The sequence below is a fragment of the Aquarana catesbeiana genome, linkage group LG07 (genome assembly GCF_042186555.1).
Source record: "Aquarana catesbeiana isolate 2022-GZ linkage group LG07, ASM4218655v1, whole genome shotgun sequence".
Classification (NCBI taxonomy): domain Eukaryota; kingdom Metazoa; phylum Chordata; class Amphibia; order Anura; family Ranidae; genus Aquarana; species Aquarana catesbeiana.
The window spans coordinates 162644711-162669266 of NC_133330.1; the positions used below are offsets into that span (position 1 = coordinate 162644711).

The 24556-nt window shown below is 44.1% G+C and overlaps 1 protein-coding gene across 2 annotated transcripts in view; it reads left to right on the top strand.

Annotated features, from left to right (window-relative positions):
• The first annotated feature begins 263 nt into the window (after positions 1-263).
• The window catches only part of KIFAP3 (kinesin associated protein 3), a 158254-nt gene continuing 133961 nt past the window's right edge, over positions 264-24556 (top strand). Inside the window, exons 1-6 of one of the 2 annotated variants that reach the window (XM_073592825.1) lie at positions 264-474; positions 14145-14276; positions 19816-19970; positions 21026-21087; positions 22454-22595; positions 24402-24501. In XM_073592825.1, the coding sequence (XP_073448926.1) occupies positions 368-474; positions 14145-14276; positions 19816-19970; positions 21026-21087; positions 22454-22595; positions 24402-24501 (698 nt within the window). In that variant the 5' untranslated portion in view covers positions 264-367. The remainder of the gene's footprint in view (positions 475-14144; positions 14277-19815; positions 19971-21025; positions 21088-22453; positions 22596-24401; positions 24502-24556) is intronic. The other variant, XM_073592826.1, reaches the window with a different exon arrangement.

Genomic DNA, 24556 nt, shown 5'->3' on the forward strand with positions numbered 1-24556 from the left:
TTTTTTTTTTTTTTTAGGATTTTTGGTGAAATTTTTTTTTTCAGGGTGGCCCTCACCTTCTCCCCTATGGGTTTCTACATTCAATCATAACAGATCTTAGTAAAGCATATAACCATTGCAAGAATTGTTGCAGTTCTTCCCTACACTTAACAAACGTATGGAGGAAGAAAAGCAGGCGCGCCGTTGGTCAGCACACTGTGTGTAGAAGGAGCCGGTGTTCCATGATTCCATTAGAGAAGAGATCCCTGCCTCCTGCTCGCCCACCTCCTTCACTTCCTCGTCAGCTGACTGCATTCGATCGCGTGACTGAACGTCACTCCGGCGACCCTGGCAGTCTGCGCAGCTCCTTCTCCCTTGGCAACAATAGATGCAAACCATTGTCGGTTCTCGGTCATCATCTCGTATCCCTGGGCGGCTCCACCGACCTCCAGCTGGTACAGAGATGCAGCCAGAGGACGCCCGATATCTGAAGAGGTGAGCTGTGATTGTATGACTAAGGATCGCGTTCTGAGGGCCCAGTGTCTTCTATTACACGGTCCATATAGTCATGTGTGTTAGACATACTTCTAGTGATCGCAGTGTGAGCTGTACTACTATGGCTGCTGCCTCACACCTTGCCAGTGCACACCTGTGTTTAGCCAGTAGAAGATGGCATCTTTCTTTGGTATGGGCATTTTGCAGGGTATATCCACCAAGGGTGCATTTACACCTCCTCACATCTCAATGTCTTCTGTATTTTTGCATTATTAGGCCAACCCACTCATTTATGTGGATATTTGGGGGAGGGGGGCAGTAAAAACAGACCTAAAACATACCATGCAGCCGCTCCGGGTTGGGTACATGCCACAGCAAAGATTACTTCCCCTGTCGTGTTCAATCAGCTCTAATACCACCAAATGCGACCTATTCAGATAAACGGGGCCTCGCCTGCAGCTGCACTCTAAATGATTGTCTCACGGTTTGGCACTGTGTTTACATATAAAGTCCCCATTTAGGAATTAGTCCTCACTCATACGGAACAGTGTATGCCCATGTAAGGGCTGTGCATCACCTATTGCTGTCAGTTGGGACGCAGCAGCTACTATGGATGAGCTCAGGCGTGTTTGCAGCGCCATGCGCCCGCCAGGAAGCTGACACTCCTCAGCAATAATCACAGGCAGTGAGACATTTCCTGATCTGTGGCTGCGCGGGTCGAGAAATGTGTCACTACCTGTGATTAGTGCAGCGGAGTGTCAGCTTCCTGGCAGGCGCAGGAATGTGGCGTTGTGAACACGCCTGAGCTCATCCTTACCACACAGCCACTGTTCCCAATGTGACATCTTTATGGTTCAGGGTCATACACCCATGTAAATGTCAGATTTGGACCAGCGGCTGTGTCCTGTGATTCTTGCTACAAGAACTCACAGGCTTGCAATAAAAAAAAAAAAAAAAAAAAAGCATGGTGTGCAATTTAGTTAATATGTAAAATTTGAAAAAAACAAACAAAACAAAAACACGTAACAGAATTTTCATAACAGAAGATATATACGCTATATTGTCGAGATTATTGGGACGCCCTGCCTTTACACACACATGAACTTTAATGGAATTCGTAGGGGGTTCAATATTGAATTGGCCCACCCTTTGCAGCTATAACATCTTCATCTCTTCTGGGAAAGCTGTCCACATGGTTTAGGAGTGTGTCTATGGGAATGTTTGACCATTCTTCCAGAAGCGCATTTGTGAGGTCAGGCACTGATGTGGATGAGAAGGCCTTGCTTACAGTCTCCACGCTAATTCATCCCAAGGTGTTCTATCGGGTTGAAGTCAGGACTCTGTACAGGCCAGTAAAGTTCCTCAACCCCAAACTCGCTAATCCATGTCTTTATGAACCTTGCTTTGTGCACTGATCCAAATCATTTAGTGGTGTGGGGTTGTTTTTCAGGGGTTAGGCTTGGCCCTTTAGTTCCATTAAAGAGAACTCTTAAGGGGTCAGCACACCAAGACATCTTGGACAATTTCATTATCCCAACTTTGTGGGAACAGTTTAGATATGACCCCTTTCTGTTGCAACGTGACTGCGCACCAGTGCACAAAGCAAGGTCCAGAAAGACATGGATGAGCGAGTTTAAGGGGGAGGAACCTGACTGGCCTGCACGGAGTCCTGACCTCAACCCAATAGAATACCTTTTGAGATGAATTCGAGTGGAGACTACAAGCCAGGCCTTCTTGTCCAATATCAGTGCCTGACCTCACAAATGCTCTTCTGGAAGAATGGTCAAACATTCCCATAGACACACTCCTAAACCTTGTGGACAGCCTTCCCAGAAGAGTTGAATCTGTTATAGCTGCAAAGGGTGTGCCAACTCAATATTGAACCCTACGGACTAAGACTGGGATGCCATTAAAGTTCACGTGCGTGTAAAGGCAGGTGTCCCAATACTTTTGACAATATAGTGTATTTAAGAGGTTAAATCTAGTTCATATCATCAGACTCAGGTCCCTATTTTTTTTAGGATATAAAAAAAGACGTAAAGCATTATTTTTTGCAGATTTTCAGACAGGTTTCTAATATAGCATTATGCATGACAGACTCCTCATCATAGGCAGGTAGCTTGATACAAGCTCCCTGCGCCTGCTCTCATGAAAACATCTAGTAGTAGTAGCAGCATGCTTATTGCATCACCTGTCATGATGAAGTTAAAAATAGCCCTTTATAGTACAAAAACTAATAGCTGAAGATAAACATTAATATATATGGGGTTAATTTGTACTATGAAACAGTAAAAGTAATAAAATATATATTTGTGTGTGTGTGTATATGTATGTGTATGTATGTATATGTGTGTATATGTGTGTATATATATATATATATATATATATATATATATATATATATATATATATATATATATATATAATATGCATGCATGAAGCTACATGAAAGGGGGGAAAACCCAATTTGCGATACCTAAACAAAAAGGATGGGCAAAGAAGAACTAAATATATATTTGTAGAAAGAGCTTTAAAGTGATTGTAAAGTCTCGTTTGTTATAAAAAAAAAAACGTGATACCTGCTCTGTGAAGTAGTTTTGCACACAGCAGCCCAGATCCTCCTCTTCTTGGGTCCCTCTTTGCTGCTCTTGGCCCCTCCCTCCTGATGAGTGCCCCCACAGCTAGCAGCTTGCTATGGGGGCACCCGAGCTGAGCTGCAGCTCCCTGTGTCCATTCAGACACGGAGCTGCCATTCAGCCCCACCCCCTCTCTCTCCCAATTGGCTAACTGACTGACAGCAGCAGGGGCCAATGGTGCCGCTGCTGCGTCTCAGCCAATCAGGAAGGAGAGTCCCAGACAGCCTAGGCACTTGTGGACCTCGCTGGATGGAGATGGGCTCAGGTAAGTAATTAGGGGGTGCTGGGGAGGGTGCTACACACACAATGCTTTTTATCTTAATGCATAGAATTAAAGTGGTTGTAAACCCTTCCATATACCCAGTAAAGTGACTGGCCTCAGGTGATACACATAGATGAAACAAATCCTCCTACATAATCTATACCTGTCTTATCTGCAATATTCTTTTCTCTGCATATGTTCGAAGTCCAGAATTTAAAAAGCTTGTCTGAGCTGTCAGGAAACGGGGTGTGGAGACCTGAAGTTGCACTATGCAGAACTTAGGGAGGAGAGTTTTAAGAGCTGATTGGAGGGAAGGAACACCCCCCCCCCTTTTTTATACAGCACACAGGAACAGAGCTGAGCCCGTCAATCACAGGCTGTGTGTTGTAGCTACCCCGTCATCTTTTTTTTTCACTTGGTTTCAGGAAAGCTTGTTAGAACTGACTCATGCAGATAGCAGAGGAATGGAGCAGCAGACAGAAATCACACTTAGTGCTCTGGAATGACACAAGTGCACAGTATAGAGGGATATGCTTTGTTCATATTCCATGTCTGAGGTTTACAACCACTTTAATGCTGAGATGTAGCAACTACCAGGAAAAAGGAACAAAACAAGTGTACCTGCATTTCTGTTCCCTACCCTTCATCCTCTTCCCATAACTGCATCAAAATTTTGGCAGAAGCTACGATCCTGATAGATCTCATTTATTCCATATTTGGAGGCCTTTTTTTCCAACATTCAGCCACAGCATGATGTTCAAAAACAAACATCTACTCAGCCAGGGATGCATTTTCCAAAAGGAAAAACCTTCCCCAGATCTTTTAAAAAGATCCCCCTTTTAGGGATCCACAGATTACATCAGGAAGAGGTATTTGTTCAATTCTCCAGGAGAGTCTCCGCAGAAGAGTATGCAGGTAATGTGTCACATGACAGCAGCTATCCAAGCAGTACAGTGGGCTCCCCTTCCGTTTTGTCTTTTTTTTTAATGGAAAACAAGGAAACTGTAAATGTCAAGGCAAGCTTTTGCACAGTTGCATCTGGGACGCTCATCTCAATTATTTAGTGGTTTTAAAAAAGAGAAAGGAGAGAGGCAGAGTGACACTGGGCAAAAGACGTAGGGTGCCATCATCCCAAACCTAAAGACTACAGTAATATAGTGGCAAATATATAAGTGGTCTTTGTAGTTTGTAATAAAAAAAATAATGTATTGAGTATTATATATGAGCCCTTTAAACTTTTTAAATGATAGGATTTGGAAATATTTTTTATACCTACAGTATCACACCAAAGTGAGTACACCCCTCACATTTTTGTAAATAATTTATTATCTCTTTTCATGTGACAACACTGAAGAAATGGCACTTTTGCTACAATATGAAGTAGTGAGTGTTCAGCTTGTATAACAGTGTAAATTTGCTGTCCCCTCAAAATAGTTCAACACACAGCCATTAATGTCTAAACCGCTGGCAACTATAGTGAGTAAACTCCTAAGTGAAAATGTCCAAATTGGGCCCAAAGTGTCAATATTTTGTGTGGCCACCATTATTTTCCAGCACTGCCTTAACCTTCTTGGGGATGGAGTTCACCAGAGCTTCACAGGTTGCCTCTGGAGTCCTCTTCCACTTCTCCATGACGACATTACAGAGCTGGTGGATGTCAGAGACCTTTCGTTTGAGGATGCCCCACAGATACTCAATAGGGTTTAGGTCTGGCCAGTCCATGCTTGGCCAGTCCATCACCTTTACCCTCAGCTTCTTTAGCAAGACAGTGGTCTTCTTGGAGGTGTGTTTGGGGTCGTTATCATGTTGGAATACTGCCCTGCAGCCCAATCTCCGAAGGGAGGGGATAATGCTCTGCTTCAGTATGTCACAGTACATGTTGGCATTGATGGTCCCTCAATGAACTGTAGCTCCCCGGTGCCGGCAGCACTCATGCAGCCCCAGACCATGACACTCTCACCACCATGCTTGACTATAGGCAAGACACACTTTTCTTTGTACTCCTCACCTGGTTCCTGCCACACACGCTTGACACTATCTGAACCATATAAGTTTTTATCTTGGTCTCATCAGACCAGAAGTGTGATGGGGACACCTGATGTAAGGTGGCTCTGTGATGGGGACACCTGATGTAAGGTGGCTCTGTGATGGGGACACCTGATGCAAGGTGGCTCTGTGATGGGGACACCTGATGCAAGGTGGCTCTGTGATGGGGACACCTGATGCAAGGTGGCTCTGTGATGGGGACACCTGATGCAAGGTGGCTCTGTGATGGGGACACCTGATGCAAGGTGGCTCTGTGATGGGGACACCTGATATTAGGGGGAACACTATTGGGGACAGTTACATTTACAGAGTATTACCAGAGTATGTGGAGGAAGCAGTAAGAAAAGCGCCAGAGAGTGTGGCTTGTGCCAAAAAAAGAAAAGAAGACGCATACAATCTTTCATGGTACAGACTTGTGATTCGGACCTCGGGCAGAAATTTTTTTTAGTTATTGGACCTCCTTGAATTTTAATTCACTACCCCTGATGTAAAGTTTCCAGGACAGCAGGGTTACCGACACTCAGATTTATTGTGTACTTTAGCTCAGCCCTCAAATTTTCCACTCGCATTTTGTGGAAAATGAGGGCTGTCGAGGAGCTGGTGGGCGTGGGTTGATCGGGAGCCGTTCTCCCTGCTGTTGCTCTGGGGGAAGAGAGCATGGAGGAAGAGGAGGGCTGTGGGATCACCACGCAGTTACAGCTTACATTACAATTGCCTCCGCTCTGCTCGTCGTCACACAGAGCCCCGTCTCCTCCTGACCAGTGCCTGTGATAGACAGAACGCGGGTCCAATGCTGGGATGCATTCTGTCTGACACAAGTTCCGGGTCAGGTGGAGACGGGGCTGTGTGTGACGGTGAGCAGAGCTGAGACAATTGTAATGTATGCTGTAACACCGTGCTATCCGCGTTCTGTGATCCCGCTGCTCTCCTCTTCCTCGAGTCATGATCCGGCCGCCCTCTCTCTTCCTCTGCCCAGGTGAGGCTGCAGTAGTGGGCAGTGGGCATAGGTGAGGCTGTGCTGAGGGGCATTAATAAAGTTGTTTTTAATATTTATTTTTGTAACTTAATTGTGCATAAAACATTTAAGTGTCATTTTATGAGATAATTTATGAGGGCGTGTTTAGGAGCAGGGCAGGGTAGGGGTTGGGAGGGGCAACTGGTGGCGAGTAACCCTTGAGACCTGGCTAGTAGCTCAGGACTTGAAATTTTGAGCCCTGCTTTAGCTTACGGTAATTTTTACGCTATTTATATTTCCCGTTTGCTGTTGTGCCATGTTCTTTCCATTTGGTTATGATAGATTTGATGGTCATCAGATATCTAGGGATCATCAGAGATTTGGATATTTTTTTTTATAACCTAACCCTGACTTGTACTTCTCAACAACTATGTCCCTTACTTGTTTGGAGAGTTCCTTGGTCTTTATGGCAGTGTTTGGTTAGTGGTGCCTCTTGATTAGGTGTTGCAGCCTCTGAGGCCTTTCAAAAAGGTGTGTATATGTAATGACAGATCATGTGACACTTTGTGCACACAGGTGGACATCATTTCACTAATTATGTGACTGAAAGTAATTGGTTGCACCAGAGATTTTTATGGACTTCATAACAAAGGGGGTGAATACATACGAACATGCCAATTATCCGTTTTTTATTTCTGAAAAATAGTTTTATGTACAGTATCTCACAAAAGTGAGTACACCCCTCACATTTTTGTAAATAATATATTCTAACTTTTCATGTGACAACACTGAAGAAATGACACTTTGCTACAATGTAAAGTGGTGAGTGTACAGCTTGTATAACAGTGTAAATTTGCTGTCCCCTCAAAATAACTCAACAGACAGCCATTAATGTCTAAACCACTGGCAACAAAAGTGAGTACACCCCTAAGTGAAAATGTCCAAATTGGGCCCACTTAGCCATTTTCCCTCCCCTGTGTCATGTGACTTGTTAGTGTTACAAGGTCTCAGGTGTGAATAGGGAGCAGGTGTTTAAATTTGCTGTTATCGCTCTCACTCTTTCATACTGGTCACTGGAAGTTTAACATGGCACCCCATGGCAAAGAACTCTCTGAAGATCTGAAAAAATGAATTGTTGCTCTACATAAAGATGGCCTAGGCTATAAGAAGATTGCCAAGACCCTGAAACTAAGCTGCAGCACAGTGGTCAAGACCATACAGCGCTTTAACAGGACAGGTTCCACTCAGAACAGGCCTCGCCATGGTCGACCAAAGAAGTTGAATGCTCAGCGTCATATCCAGAGGATGTCTTTGGGAAATAGACGTATGAGTGCTGCCAGCATTGCTGCAGAGGTTGAAGGGGGGGGGGGGGATTAGCCTGTCGGTGCTCAGACCATTCGCCGCACACTGCATCAAATTGGTCTGCATGGCTGTCATCCCAGAAGCAAGCTTCTTATAAAGATGATGCAAAAAAAGCCCTCAAAGAGTTTGCTAAAGACAAGCAGACTAAGGACATGGATTACTGGAACCATGTCCTGTGGTCTGATAAGACCAAGATAAACTTATTTGGTTGAGATGGTGTCAATCGTATGTGGCGACAACCAGGTGAGAAGTACAAAGACAAATGTGTCTTGCCTACATTCAAGCATGGTGGTGGAAGTGTCATGCTCTGGGGCTGCATGAGTGCTGCCGGCACTGGGGAGCTACAGTTCATTGAGGGAACCATCAATGGCAACAGGTACTGTGACATACTGAAGCAGAGCATGATCCCCTCCCTTCAGAGATTGGGCTGCAGGGCAGTATTCCAACATAACGACCCTAAACACACCTCCAAGACGACCACTGCCTTGCTAAAGAAGCTGAAGGTAAAGGTGATGGACTGGCCGAGCATGTCTCCAGACCTGAACCCTATTGAGCATCTGTGGGGCATCCTCAAATGGAAGGTGGAGGAGCGCAAGATCTCTAACATCCACCAGCTCTGTGATGTCATAATGGAGGAGTGGAAGAGGACTCCAGTGGCAACCTGTGAAGCTCTGGTGAACTCCATGCCCAAGAGGGTTAAGGCAGTGCTGGAAAATAATGGTGGCCACACAAAATATTGACACATTGGGCCCAATCTGTACATTTTTACTTAGAGGTGTACTCACTTTTGTTGCCAGCGGTTTAGACATTAATGGCTTTGTGTTGAGTTATTTTGAGGGGACAGCAAATTTACACTGTTATACAAGCTGCACTCACTACTTTACATTGTAGCAAAGTGTAATTTCACTAGATGATAGAAGATATATAATAAAATATTTACATAAATGTGAGGGGTGTACTCACTTTTGTGAGATACTGTATATATTTTTCTAATTTTACTTCACCAACTTAGACTATTGTGTTCTGATCCATCACATATAATTCAGATTAAAAAAACATTGAACTAAAGGCTGCAATGTAACAAAATAGGTAAAAAGCCAAGGTGGGGGGCGAATACTTTTGCAAGGCACTGTAGAGTCCACCTGTGTGCAAGTGAATCTCAGTATAAATACAGCTGTTCTGTAAAGCCTTCACAGGTTTGTTAGAGAACCTTAGTGAACAAACCACATCATGAAGGTCAAGGAACACACCAGACAGGTCAGGGATAAAGTTGTGGAGAAGTTTACAGCAGGGATAGGTTAAAAAAATATCCCAAGCTTTGAACATCTCACAAAGCACTGTTCATTCCATCATCCAAATATGGAAAGAGTATGGCACAACTGAAAACCTACCAAAACATGGCCATCCACCTAAACTCACAGGCCAGGCAAGGAGAGCATTAATCGGAGTAGCATCCAAGAGGCCCATGGTAACTCTGGTCCACAGCTCAGGTGGGAGAATCTGTCCACAGGACAGCTATTAGTTGTACACTCCACAAACCTGGCGGGTTCACCTTCCAGCAGGAAAACGGCCCTAAACATACAACCAGAGCTACAATGGAATGTTTTAGATCAAAGCATATTCCTGTTGGAATGGCCCAGTCAATGTCCAGACTTAAATCCAATTGAGAATCTGTGGCAAGATGCAAGACTTGAAAATTGCTGTTCACAGATGCTCTCCATCCAATCTGACAGAGCTTGAGCTATTTTGCTAAGAAGAATCTGCAAATATGTACCTCTATATGTACAAAGCTGGTAGAGACATCCCCAAGAAGACTTGCAGCTGCAATTGCAGTGAAAGTTGGTTCTACAAAATATTGACTTGGGGGGGGGGGGGGGGGGGGGCTGATACAAAGGCATGTCACACTTTTCACATATTTATTTGTAAAACATTTTTAAAACATTTTATCCTTTTCCTTCCACTTAACAATTATGTGCCACTTTGTGTTGGTCTATTACATAAAATCCCAATAAAATACATTTACGTTTTTGGTTGTAAAATGACAAAATATGGAAAATTTCAAGGGGTGTGAATACTTTTTCAAGCCACTGTTTGTGTATAGCACAGCTTACAAAGTGCAGTGGTCAGAGCTGTGAAATGTAACACACAGCTTATGGAGTGCAGCAGTCATGATTATATAACGTACAGCACAGCTTAAAAAGCAGTAGGGGGGGTATGACTTCTTACATTTGGGGTCAGTTGGAAGAATGTCCCTTTTACATATTGCTTCATATGCAATATTACACACACACACACACACACACACGTTCCTGAAAATGGCTATTTGGTAATAATGGGTGCTGCAATGACTACAGGCTGGGAAGCGCAGACAATCCAAGTGAAGAAATGTCGCCAGCCCACCAAAGATTCCTCAAAAAGGGTCCAAAGCTTTATTCTCGTGGTCACATGGTACACATAGGGCAATGTTTTGGAGCCACCCAGTTCGTCAGGCAGATGACCAACACTTACTGCTTGTCCCACCCTGGTGGCACTGAAATTATACAGGTACCGAGTTGGCGATGAATCCACTCCGCTTCTCTGGCAAACTACACGGACTCTGCTGGCCCGCCCAAGTTTTCTGCTTTGGGAATTATTTATGTACATTACAATTATTTATGTACAATATATAATCAGTAGCCACCTTCAGGAACTAGAAAGAAGGCAAATATTGTTCACAATCGCAGCACAAAAGTTTTTCACAGTGGCCATTAATCAAGACCTAAACAGGTCTTGTTGTTGACAGATACTGACATATGCTGCCCCGTGTGAGAATCTTGTACGAAGGAAGTGAACTTTTACAAATGCTTGTGCTTGTCAGCAGGTTGTCTCATAGCAACTACTTGAATACTCATCAGGGTGCTTTGATGTTGTCCACATCTTTGTTGGTTGGCAGGCTGCAGACCTGCTCTGATATGTGTATAATTTTATTCCAATTTAATTTGTAATTATCAAACCAATGTTTCTCACTGTTCTGGTAAAATGTTATGTCTCTTATAAGAATAACAGATCTTGAAATGTTCCTTTGGACATTCCTAGGATGTTGTCATGTCAAAATCATTTAAAAAAAAGCATTTATTAATTATGATGTCACATGATTTTGTCCAGAGGACCACAGATCCCTTCTATTTTTTTTTTTTTTTTTTATCATGTCACATTTATTTGTTTATAAAAAATGGATTTGTGTTAAAAAAAAATACAGATTTCCAATTCAAATTACAATAAGGAAATAAAAATGCAAATGAATCATTAATTGATTTAAAGCTAAATAATGAGGGATATTTTGAGGGGAAAAAGCTTCTAGGGATAGGTCTTCAAGAAATGATGTGCTATTGGTAAATAAGGATTTTTTATTTATTTTTTGTGAAAGTGCTGTATGATTTTTGTAACATCTACCCCTTAAGAAAAAGTGCCATATTGCTATAAATGATCACTTGATTATCCTTTGCCCTCTTGCAGATTTTCCTTCATCTCCTCTCTGGTGAAAACTGTTGTCAGCAGGTCAGAAAGTGGGGGTAAATCTCTTCTAATGGAGAACTAAATGGCTTTACCAAACCTAATAGTAGTATAGATCTTTCCCCAGATCTTCCAAAGCAAGATATTTTTTAGGGTGCCCATCTTGTTAAAGCAGGCTGATATTTATTACAGATAATAGATTAACCCCTTCATGCCAACCGTACACAAATATGCAGCCTCACTGAACTGGGCTTTTTTCTGCGGTGCTGCATATTTGTGTATCTCCCCTTGTGCTGTCCCAGAGAGCCCCGAGCCCCATACTAACACTCGGGACCCGGAACTCTTGATTCTAGGTCACCTGATCAATGTGATAGTCTCTGATTGGCTATCACAGTGACCAGTCACTCTGAAGCTTGCCCCAGTGTTTTCTTTTTTTGTGAAAAGAGAACAGAGATACTTAGTATCTCTCTCTCCTTGTAGAAAGAAGTGTGTGTGTGTGTGTGTGTGTGTGTGTGTGTGTGTGTGTGTAAAAAAAAATGAAAAAATACAAAAAAAACCTAGATCAAGGTTTAATCTTGGTCAGTGCCAAGGTTAGTGATTTGGTCAGAGTCCAGTATTTTTTCAAAAAAATTTAGTGTCAGTGTGTTTTAGGTAGGATTCAAAAAAAAAAAAAAATAAAGCAAAATGGGCACTATTTGTTTTTGGGCTGTACTACGGGTGCAAACAACAGTTAACATACACACATGGTATCGCTGTGATCGTCAGGACCAGGAGAATTTAATTTGGGTTGTTCTTTTGTGGAAGGTTACGGTAATAGCAATAAATTTACAGCTACATTGAAAATTTTTTTTTTTTTTTTTTTTTTTTTTACTGTTTTGGTCCAGTTTTCCTTTGATAATAAAGCAGGAGATATCCATTACCATTTATCACCAAAAGAGAGACCAGTTTGTCCTAAAAAAATGCAATGTCATCCACCCAGATGCACAAAGTAGTTGATGATATGTACAATTTTACTAACACATGTCAAAATTGCAAAACTGTACTTGGGTATTTAAATTTGTTTTAGGCCCCTTTCACACTGGGGCATCGGCGGTAAAGCGTTGCTATTTTTAGCGGCGCTTTACTGTCGTTTTTGCGGGGGGTTTTCAGCCGCTAGCAGACCGCTTTTAACCCCCGCTAGCGGCCGAAAAAAGGATTAAAACGACCCGCAAAGCGCCGCTGCAGCAGCGGTTCGGCGGCGCTGCCCATTCATTTCAATGAGCAGGAGCGGTGTATACACCGCTCCTTCACCACTCCAAAGATGCTGCTTGTAAGAGTTTTTTTAACGTCCTGCCAGCGCATCACCTCAGTGTGAAAGCATTCGGGCTTTCACATTGAGACTGCAGGAGAGCCGTTTTTCAGGAGCTTTGCAGGCGCTATTTTTAGCCCCAAAGCGCCTGAAAAACGCTTCAGTGTGAAAGGCGTCTTACCCTTAGAGCCCTTTCACACTGGGGCGGGGGCGGCGTTGGCGGTAAAACGCCGCTATTATTAGCGGCGTTTTACCGTCGGTATGCGGCCGCTAGCAGGGCCGTTTTACCCCCCCGCTAGCGGCAGAGAAAGGGTTCAATACCACTGCAAAGCGCCTCTGCAGAGGCGCTTTGCCGGCGGTATAGCCGCGCCGTCCCATTGATTTCAATGGGCAGGAGAGGTAAAGGAGCAGTATACACTCCACTCCTTCACCGCTCCGAAGATGCTGCTGGCAGGACTTTTTTTACCGTCCTGCCAGCGCATCGCTCCAGTGTGAAAGCCCAAGCAGCGGCACTTTCGGGTCGGTTTGCAGGCGCTATTATTAGCGCAATAGCGCCTGCAAACCGCCCCAGTGTGAAAGGGCTCTTAGGCTACTTTCACGCTGAGGCGCTTTACAGCGGCGCTTTGGGGGCGGTCTTAACCCTTTTTCAGTCACTAGCAGGGGTTAAAACCGCCCCGCTAGCGGCTGGATAGCGGAGCTAAAAATAGCGCCGCTTTACCGCCGACGCCCGCCCACCCCAGTGTGAAAGTAGTGTTAGACCCCTTTCACACTGAGGCGCTTTTAAGGTGCTTTCACGCTAATATCAGCGCCTGAAAAGCTCACGAAAACCTATTCCCATTCAATTCAATTAATGCTTTCACACTAGGGCAGTGCGCTGGCAGGGCGGTGAAAAAACACCCCTCTTCATTGAAATGAATGGAAAGCTTTTCAAAAGCGCCTGAAAAGCTCTTCAAAAGCGCTCAGTGTTTTACTGGCAGTTTAGAAGAGCCTCAGTGTGAAAGGGGCCTAAACACTGACAAATTGCAATTCAGAGCACCATTAGGCCCCTTTCACACTGGGGCGGCGTCGGCGGTAGCGGTGCTTTACCTTCGTTATTCGGCCGAGAGAGGGTTAAAAACCCTTATAAGGGTATAGCCGCTCTATCCCATTGATTTCAATGGGCAGGAGCGGTGTGTACACCGCTCTGAAGATACTGCTAGCAGGACTTTTTTTCCCATCCTGCTAGCGCACCGCTCCAGTGTGAAAACCCTCAGGGCTTTCACACTGCAGAGACAGCAGCGGCTGTTTCGGGTCGGTTTGCAGGTGCTATTATTAGCGCAATAGCGTCAGCAAACCGCCCCATTGTGAAAGGGGCCTAAAGAGCACTCTGTCCCATCCATAAACCATTGTCATAATGTATTCATTCCATTTTGATGCAGATCTATAAAAATGTTCCTTGGCCTTCCCACAAATTCTGATGTCCAGTTCTGAGGTTAAGATGTGTGTGTGTGTGTGTGTGCGCGTGTGATGTAGTGATGTTGTGATGTTTCTGTAAAGACCATCAGTATTCATTGCAGCGTCTAAGCATGCTTTCTGTTTTTTGCCCCAAGGATTTCTTTATCATTATTTTTACAATGTGTTATTTTATAGAAAAGTAAAAGCAGGAAACATTGATGTCCATCCAAGTGAAAAAGCTCTTATTGTCCATTATGAAGTGGAGGCTACTATTCTCGGGGAGTTGGGTGACCCCATGCTTGGTGAGCGGAAGGAGTGTCAAAAAATGTAAGTTACAATTAAATCTACCTTCTTTTTTCGTTGTGCTGGTAATGTCCTGATAAGATGATTACTTTAAAAAAGGCCTTGATCTTTTCCCAAATGTACATAATATAACTGGATACTAACATTTATAGGTAAAGTTGATCCAGGTATTATCCGATTGCCTCTCGGATCAGGAAGGAATTTTTTCCCTGCTGTAGCAAATTGGCTCATGCTTTGCTGGGGTTTTTCGCCTTCCTCTGGATCAACTGTGGGTATAGGATTGTGTATATGAGATTGTATGATTTTTATTTTATTGGTTGAACTAGATGGACTTGTGTCTTTTTTCAACCTGACTAACTATAAGCCTCTTTCATACTGGCAACCAATGGATTATAACACAGGTGGTTGAGCTGTGGCTTTACTGACCACAAACCAATAACATAACATGCAGCCATTGGGAACTGTACACCTGCCCCGGCTGTGAAGTAAAGCTGTGCCTGTCAAACATGCCCATTGATGTCAGTGGTGTCATACCAGAAGTGATTGGCTAGCAGTTGCAGCATGACTTTTCTGTACAAAATCCCAGTTCGACTGGAAAGAAAAATGGGGTGAGGAGGAACCCATTCAGGAGGTGCAGGATCGCCACCAGATCACCTAGAAGGCATCTGTAACGAGCCCCTTTGCTCGCTCGGTTCCACTCTCCCGACACTCCTCTGCAGCTATTGAATCAGATGGCAACGTCTGATGGTTCGGTCATCCGATGCTCCAGGACTAGAACTACAGCTCTGTGCCGTTCTAGTCCAGTTGTGATAGCTCAGAACAAACACCAGGCAGGCTGTATGTAAGTTCAAACAGGAATCTCTTTTATTGCAAAATACAGGCTTTTATACACTAAAAGTGGAGGTGCAGACCTCCTGCTCATATTACTCTAACAATACAGCTGTAACCTAATTAACCTAATTAACATGAGCTAATTAACTAATCCCTTTTGACAGCCTAGATGACTCAGACATGACCGTTAGGCCAGACTGGCCGTCTTGTAGTTCAGAAAATCCAATCAACATTATCACAATCAACATAGACTCTTCTTTACACAATAGCAGAGTTAATTAACACAAATAACAATGGGGATCTAATGACTCTTAGATCCCATAGTAGACTTATTTACAATACACATTTTAGCAGACAAAAGACAGACAGGTGTTGAAATTTACATCAGCATCTCCAAACAGTATCTGTCCCTGCATTATGAATCAGCCACTATTCCAATATGGCAAATCCAGGGTCCCCAGAGTCTGTGTGTCCTGGGGGACCAGGACCCGAATCCACAGTAATACCACCTCAAGGGTCCCCAGGCATACAGCTCACAAAGAGCACCGTTCCCCCAAATGCAAGGGCCCCCGATCGATCGGCAAGAGGCTAGCATACAGTCCCCTCCAAAAGTCTCTCTCCCAGCTAGGTCTGTCACATTTCTCCCCTTTTGGCAGGAGACTTACACAGAAGGAGACCCCAGACGGGTTGACTCCGAAGTTAGTCAGTAGTTCCAGTCCTCTAATGCCTGTACCCACACAGTACCCCAAACAAATTGTTCCAAACAAAGCATTACTCACCCAGCCAACCTCTGCCTCTCTCAGAGAACATATCTGCCGCTGGGGAGAGGCCTGGACTGGCCCTTCTCCCTGGAGTCCTTTCTGCTGCTGGAGAGAAGACAGGGTGTCTGGGCTCACTCCGTCATGCTGTTGGGGAACTGGGCCGACTGCCCAGCATCCCTGGGGTATACAGGTGGAGACTGAAATCCCATCCACCTTCACAGGACATCCATGCTCTGTTAGTTGAGGGCAAAGTCCAGCAGTACTCGGCCCTGTTGCCAGCCCTTCTGCTGGAAACCCCACACCATCTGCTTCGGCTAACTTTTGGGGAGGGACGACGAACACCTCCTCTCCTTTCTCCCCCTGTATCCTGATCTGCTGCTGGGAAGTGACCACCTCCTTCTCACCCTGAGCCTCCGGAACCGCCGCAGGTGTAGGGCAGAGATCTTGGACCCTCTGTCCGGTTGCCAGCGATTCAGCTGGGGAAGTTCCTTGTAACTTCACAGATACTTCTGTTGGTGCTGGGCAGAGCATAGTGAAGTTTGGCCCTAATAACAGCTCTTCTTCTGTTGGAGGCACACCAGGTTGTTCTTCCTCAGCAGAAAAGTCTATCAAATCCCCTGTCTCTGCAACTGGTGTCTGGGGATAAAGGTTCACCATCTCCTCTCCGTGGAACCCAGAAGATGCTATCAGTGCTGGGCAGAGGTTAGCAGAGCTCTGCCCTGTTGTCAGCAATTCAGGTTTGGGGACGGCAGTCTTCAGATTTTCCACTGCCGATTCTCTGGCATTCTGCTGGACAGGCACATTCCTCCATCCAAGATCATCCAATGCAGAAACAGGTTCATCAAGGTCAGTCAGCACTTGCTGCATCCGCCATAAGACCTCCGCCTCCATAGCTGCGGGGGCAGGTTGGCAAAGCACACCGTTACTCTGCCACATTGTCAACTCTTCAGCCAGGATTTCAGAGTTGTCAACTGGTATTTCATGATAGTCCCAGGCAAAGGGAGCACCACCCTGCTACTGAGCAGAGTCTAACAGCTGTTTGTAGGCGATCTCCAACTCCCATTCCTGAATGGCCAGAAACTCCAAATCTTCAAGTGCCCAGTGCACTTCTGAGACATTCAGTCTCCGCTCTCTGTGCTCCATTATTTCCTCCAAACGCCACTCCCGATCACTTCCAAAGTCAGGGTCCCTGGACAGCCTCCATTATAACAATCCCAGGCCATCGTAGTCAAAGCCTTCCGTGGGGCTGTCATCCGCTGTCCATGGGCACACTTGGGCTACATACCACTGGAGGGCTCTGTAGCTCTCGTCCAACCGCATTTCTGCCCGGATCAGCCTGCTTAACTCGGCTGTCCACTCCTGGTTCGGCTGTTCCCCCAAAAACAGCATTCGCACTTCATACTGTGACCAGTACCTTACATGGATGGAGGGGAGAACTTTTCCCTGGTGACGCTGCTCACGGGCTAGCGCTTCCTTCCAGAGTTCACATCGGATAGAATCAAACCATCCTAGCAGGATCTGCTCTGATACTGGTCCTCTGTACTGTATCTCCTCTCGCAACCTCCTTCTGAATTCCTCATCCATGGTGGCTGGTATCTCCCCTCTCCTGCTATCCTGCTACCTTGGATCCGGGTGATGGTTTGGATGTGTTCACGGCAAGGAAGCACGATCCCACCATTCCCTCCACGGCTCTCAAGTAAGTCTTTCAGTGTGGCTCTCCTGCAGGCTGGTTTGGAGTGTCCCAGTAACTGGAGAGCAAATCCCACGGCTGCCAACCAATGTAACGAGCCCCTTTGCTCGCTCGGTTCCACTCTCCCGACACTCCTCTGCAGCTATTGAATCAGATTGCAACGTCTGATGGTTCGGTCATCCGATGCTCCGGGACTAGAACTACAGCTCTTTGCCGTTCTAGTCCAGTTGTGATAGCTCAGAACAAACTCCAGGCAGGCTGTATGTAAGTTCAAACAGGAATCTTTTATTGCAAAATATAGGCTTTTATACACTAAAAGTGGAGGTGCAGACCTCCTGCTCATATTACTCTAACAATACAGCTGTAACCTAATTAACATGAGCTAATTAACTAATCCCTTTTGACAGCCTAGATGACTCAGACATGACCGTTAGGCCAGACTGGCCGTCTTGTAGTTCAGAAAATCCAATCAACATTATCACAATCAACATAGACTCTTCTTCACACAATAGCAGAGTTAATTAACACAAATAACAATGGGGATCTAATGACTCTTAGATCCCATAGTAGACTTATTTACAATACACATTTTAGCAGACAATAGACAGACAGGTGTTGAAATTTACATCAGCATCTCCTAACAGTATCTGTCCCAGCATTATGAATCAGCCACTATTCCAATATGGCAAATCCAGGGTCCCCAGAGTCTGTGTGTCCTGGGGGACCAGGACCCGAATCCACAGTAATACCACCTCACGGGTCCCCAGGCATACAGTTCACAAAGAGCACCGTTCCCCCAAATGCAAGGGCCCCCGATTGATCGGCAAGAGGCTAGCATACGGTCCCCTCCAAAAGTCTCTCTCCCGGCTAGGTCTGTCACAGCATCCTCTGGCAATACACCACAAATTGCTTTTCAGAAGGCAGTAGAAACTGATGCAGGTGTTAAAGAGGTAAAGACATCATAACATAATTAATGAAATAGGGTGCATATTGCCTGGTTCCACAGGTGCATTGCTGTCTATGGAACAGTGCACACAGCTGCGTAAAGATCAATAATACAGTGATGAGTACAGAGCTGAAAATAAAAATACAAAGTTTTATGTTTGAGTGCAGTAATTTACACACATATGCGTGTATATTGCCAAGTAGAAGAGTATGAAGCATTTTACGCATGTATAAGCACACTCGGATAGTTTGCTAGTTCTTATATGAATTTGCATGTTTATGCACATTTATGCAAGGTCTTTACAAAACATTTTAGTTAGGATCTCTCTGTCAAAAAGAAAGGAAATTATTACGTCTGTGTGCAAGAGGCCTTAAAGTAATTACTCCTGTAATGAAAACCGGATGATTCCTGATCAAAACCTGTCTTTTGGAGAGTTTATAAAATGTACTTGCTAGCATCATTATTGTTTTACTGAAAAATCAATTTCTGTGAACCTTGAGAGCCTCTCAAGTCTCAGGCAGAGAAATGAAGGCCTAGATTCCAAACTTAAGAGCTCCCTGGATGGACGGGAAAGGATTTTACAGTATACAAAGGTGAATGCACATACAGTATGTTCCAAAAGTTGCAAATGCTTAGGCCTCTTCCATTGGAATCTGCTTGCTCAGTGTGGAATCTGTCCACTAATCCCCGCTGAGCAGGCCGGTGTCTGGTCCGCTCCGCTTATGCAGAGTGGGAACAAACATAGCCCACTCTCTTCTATGGGCAGTCAGGTGTAAATGGACCTCCTGTCAGTTCACACCCGACTGCCATTTGATCTGATCCGCCAGACGGATTGGGACGTATCCCCAGCTGTCTGTTTTTAGCGGACAGGATCGGATGTCGGCGAGTGTCAACGGATGCATGTCCATTGACACCTGCCACTCCATAGTGGAGACTGAAGGGTCTGATCGGGTCCGCCTGAAAAGGGCGCTTAAATGCCCCCCTCATCCTACCTTCACTCCTGAAGGCCTCCTCAGCATGATTGTTCGGCTTTTTTTTTTATTGTTGTTTTTTTTTTCTGTATATACACTTACCTTTTCCAGATTTATTTATGGTCACATGAAATGCATGGGTCCTCATCTCTGTGGCTGGGCTCTGCTTATTGACGTAGAGAACAGTACTGATATCATAGACCATGACATCCTGCATTCACAGAAAGTGGTTGGATGACACTGGGTGTCATTCAACCTGAAAGTCTGAAGACACTGACAATTTGTTTAGCTAAGGGAACAGTTGTATATAAAGTATGTTATAATTAATAGAATTTGCCTTTTTTTTGCTTTTTTATTTATTTAGCATTCGTCTGAAAAGTCTCAATGCCAATACTGATATTTCCTCTCTGGCACGGAAAGTGGTTGAGGAATGTAAACTCATCCATCCGACCAAACTACCAGAAGTAGAACAGTTACTTTACTATCTTCAGAATCGCAGAGATGGGTTAACTAGTAAAGGTGAGAAACATCTGGGTAGCTTTTCATGTATTGCCAGCCTTTTGCTACATAGGTCACATGGTAAACTGTGGTGCATTGTGGAAAACTGAAGTTAAAGTCTTTAACTAGTTGCAGACTTTGGACGTGCACATCCAGTCTCACTGCGCTGCTTCTGGAACCCCCCCCAGTATACAATTGTCTGCTTTTGATTATTGTGCGTCTTTGTGTGGACATGTGTGGGGCTTTACAAATAAATAATTACATTAAAAAAAGCCCCGTATGTGATAGCATTGCGCAGGTTCTCTTTATGGAGACATGAGTTTATTAGACCTCTAGTGTATTGTACTCTTCCCAAACAGATCAATTACAGTGCATAGTTGTTTTTTTTCTTCTGTATATTTTAGAATCCGACCAAATTACTAGCAGCCTGGATATGTATAGAACTTTTTATACAATGTACACATAGGGCTTATTCCTATTATAGTTTTTATAGGACTATACATATGTTCTTTTGTAAAAATATTTATTGTGATCATATTAACATTTGCATTTCACATTGATGGATACGTTATCAACTGTTGTTATTATATTTTTAAGCAATGTTCACTTCAGCTAGGTTCACACCTCTGCGACCGCGAGGGCCGTGGTTTACACAGAAAAGAGAGCCCATTCATTTGAATGGGCTGCCTTTCCTCCGTGACATGCAGGAAAGAAGTCCCTGCACATATTTTGAAATTGCAGCCCGCACCGGAACCTCGGTTCCCAGTACGGTTGTGATTTTCAGTGCGGGCAGCGTGCCATTGCGATTAATGGCACACGGCTACGGGTTCAGCAATTCTCTGTGTGGATGGTTGCGGCTCACTGTATTTGTGCGGGTCCCGCAGCAGCAGCACCCACACAGGTGTGAACCTAGCCTTAGGGAGTATGTGTGGTTTTTTTTTTTTTTGTTTGTTTTTTTTTCCCCTCTTTTTTTTTTTTAATAGATGGTTTATCTTTATGATCTTACAATATATTCTTTGTCATAATCCTGCTTTGATTTTACCATTTGTGACTTTTTGGAAATGTTTCTTCTGTAGCAGAAAAGAAGGAAAAGAAGAATGGCAAACCAAAGGATCCACCACCTTTTGAAGGAATGGAGGTAACATTTTTATAGTAATTTTGAAGAACTTATTGGACAATAAACTGCATTGAAATGACTGCCTGCAAAAGGTGCCTTCACATTATCAGTTTGTTTTATTAATATAACCTCCCTGCTGGCCAGGGCTTTTTTTCCCAGTACACCTCAGTACACCTCTTCACCTCTTCTTCTTCCTCCATCCATAGTACTCCTCTTCTTCCACTGTCCACAGCTCACCTCTTCTTTCCTTGTCCACAGCTCACCTCCATACCCCTACCCAGAGCTTAACTCTGCACCCCTGTCCACAACTCACATTGTATCCCCTGTCAACAACTCACCACGGCACCCTCCCATCCATAACGTCACCTCTAACTAGATCTTATCGCTGCCCCTTCCACATTTCACTTCTGAACCCCCATCTCCAGATCACCCAAATCCACAGCTATCACCTCTTCAACCCCCCCAGTCTTTCACCTGCACACCCCCTGGCACCTCTACGCAACCTGCCAACCCCCACAGCTCTCACCTATGCACAACACCCCAACCTCCCCAGAGCTGCCTCTCTGCACAACAACCTCCCTTTACCTCCCACAGCTTTTACATCTGCACAATTTGCTCTCCTTCCTATTTGTCACCTCTGTACAACCTGGTTGCCCCCCTCCCCCCCCCTTTCCCTTCACATCGGCGCAGCCAGCATTGCTCTGTTAAGTGTGTGTGCAGACTTTTTTTTTTTTTACCGCAGTCTCCAGACCCGCGTAGCACAGAGCCGAGTAGTAACAGTTTCAAGGCACTTCTCTTGGCTCAGTGCTACATGTCTGACAGGCAGGGGCGGGGACAGATGCCGCTTTCCGAAACACCAGAGGAAGTAAAAAAAATTTGGGCATTTTCAGCGTCAGGGCTCTGACCCTGCACGTGCCCTGGGTGCCCAGCGATAGCTCGTAGGAAGTGAGTAGTGCTGCTCTCGTCCCTCTTCTCGCATGAGACTGAGAGCAATGGGAGCCATAGAATCCTCCTGCTGTCAGTCAAATCCTGTGAGGAGAGAGAGGGGACATGGCTGAGACGCGATCTGTGTGTCTATGGACACGCACAGCACGGAAGCGCACCCACGTGGGTGCCACCTCAGCACATGTATTTCAGAGGGGGCACTCACAGGAGGAGAGGAGAAGAGGAGGTAAAGGACCGCTCTGTGCAATATCATTGCACAAACCAGATAATTATAACCTCTTTATTTGAAAGCAAAAAAAAAAATGACCTTTTTTTAATATCGCTTTAAGGGTTAATCTAAATCTTTCAGGAGTATGTAAGTGTTTAAAGCACTTTTGTACAAACTCTGTAAAAAAGTGCTCTATTTCCTATGTCAAACACCCTGCTTTTTTTGTGTTTTCAGATTGACGAAGTTGCTAACATTAATGACATGGATGAATACATTGAATTGCTGTATGAAGACATTCCTGATAAAGTTCGTGGTTCTGCATTAATTTTGCAGCTTGCTAGAAATCCAGACAATTTAGAGGAATTATTGCTGAATGGTAAATATTTCTTCTTTGCAGGTTTCTAATTATCATGATAAAAATGAAGTGCTTAAAGTGCTTCTAAAGGCTTTTTCTGTAAAATAACAAACATGTTGTACCTACCCGCTCCGTGCAATGGTATTGCACAGAATGGCGCAAATCTCCACTTCTGGGGTCCCCTGCCAGTGCTCTTGGCTCCTCCTCTTCTGTGTCTGCCACCGTAGCAAGCCGCTTGCTATTGACACACACAGCGTGACTCGGCCCCACTAAATTTAACTGACAGCAGCAAGAGCGAATGGCTCCCGCAGCTGCCTGTAAGTCCCTGTGTTAAGGGGGAGAGAGGAGAGGAAAATGCAACCGGGAAAAGCGCTGGATCGATCCAGGAGTGAGGTAAGTGTTCAGAGTGGAAGGTGGGCACAGCAATTCCTAAAACATTTTAGCTTTAGAACCACTTTAACCATGTGTTCCCTTTTTTCCTACAATTACTAGTTTACCAGGATTATATGAAAAAATTGAATTCTGTGTTTATTTTTGATCAATTGTTACAGTAACACAGAAGTGGGGGATCTACCTATCTGCCACTGCTAGGTTTTGGTGAAAAGCAAATTGTTTTTTGCTTTTGCATCTGACCTTTTCAGTCGTACTTATGGATATTTAAAATCCCCTATTCCTAACTGTTTGAGCCCAATATTTTTACCACTCCTTTTGTGAGATTTCAAAATGTTTAAGATGGAAATTTTAGCTTTCCCCAGTGATTTGCTTGGAAATATTTGTGTATATTTTCACCAGTGTGATCAATGAGTCTTTTTTTCAGTATCGAGGCAGCATTTTATGTTTTGGGCACTAAATCTCAATCCATATCTGCCTTGGCAGTTTTTGTGCTCTTCTATGGTGGTAGAGTGGTAAAGTGGCAGCAGCTCTTCCCCTGCAACTTAGAGTGTGCATTGAAGGTAGATCCCTTCAGTGACAGCCTCTTTTCATCATTGCCTTTACCGGAAAAGTCTAAGAGAAATATACCTCATTACTAAGCGTCTAGTTGAACAGATCTCCCCCAAAGTAAGCAGGCTCCATACATATATATATATATATATATATATATATATATATATATATATATATATATATATATATATATATAAATGTAACCACTTGAGTGCCAGGTGCTGTTTAGAATGCACTTGGACACTGACGCTTGAACTTGGTGGTGACTCCTGGGCAGCAATCAGATATATATGTGAATATATACTGTATGTGTGTGCAGGTGTGAAGAAATGCTGCAAATTAGGAATGCTTTCAGAAATAGAAGTGTTTATAGTTAATTGAGAAAAATAAACATAATGGAAAGTAAATGAACAGAAGAGAATTCGCAATCAAATCAATCTTCAGTCTGACCACTCTTTGCCTTCACACAGTTTTGAAGGAAGTCGTCAGGTAGGTTGTTCGAACAGCTTGGATAAATAACCACAGATCTTCTGTGGATGTAGGCTGCCTCAAATCCATCTGTCTCCTCATGAAATCCCAGACAGACTTGATGATGTTAAGATCAGGGCTCTGTGGGGGGCCAAATCATCACTTTCAGGACTCCCTGTTCTTCTTTACATAGTCACATAGTTTGATTGAAAAAAAAAAATGCAAATTGGGACGTAGATATAACCGTAAAAACGGTTTGTGGAGTCAAGTGGTTAACTACCATCGGTCGGTGAAGTCTTGTATTGCGCTGCATCAGTTAAAAATGGTGGTTCTTTCAACCCAGTTTGATATTTAAAAAAAAAACATATTTGATCCAGTTTGATATGTATCAAGAAAATGTGTTTACTTCTTTAGAAACTGCCCTGGGAGCCCTAGCGAGAGTGTTAAGGGAAGACTGGAAACAGAGTGTAGAACTTGCTACTAACATCATTTACATCTTTTTCTGCTTCTCCAGGTAAATATATTCCATTTGATTGTAAATGTTCGGTGCGACATTGCATAGTAGAATA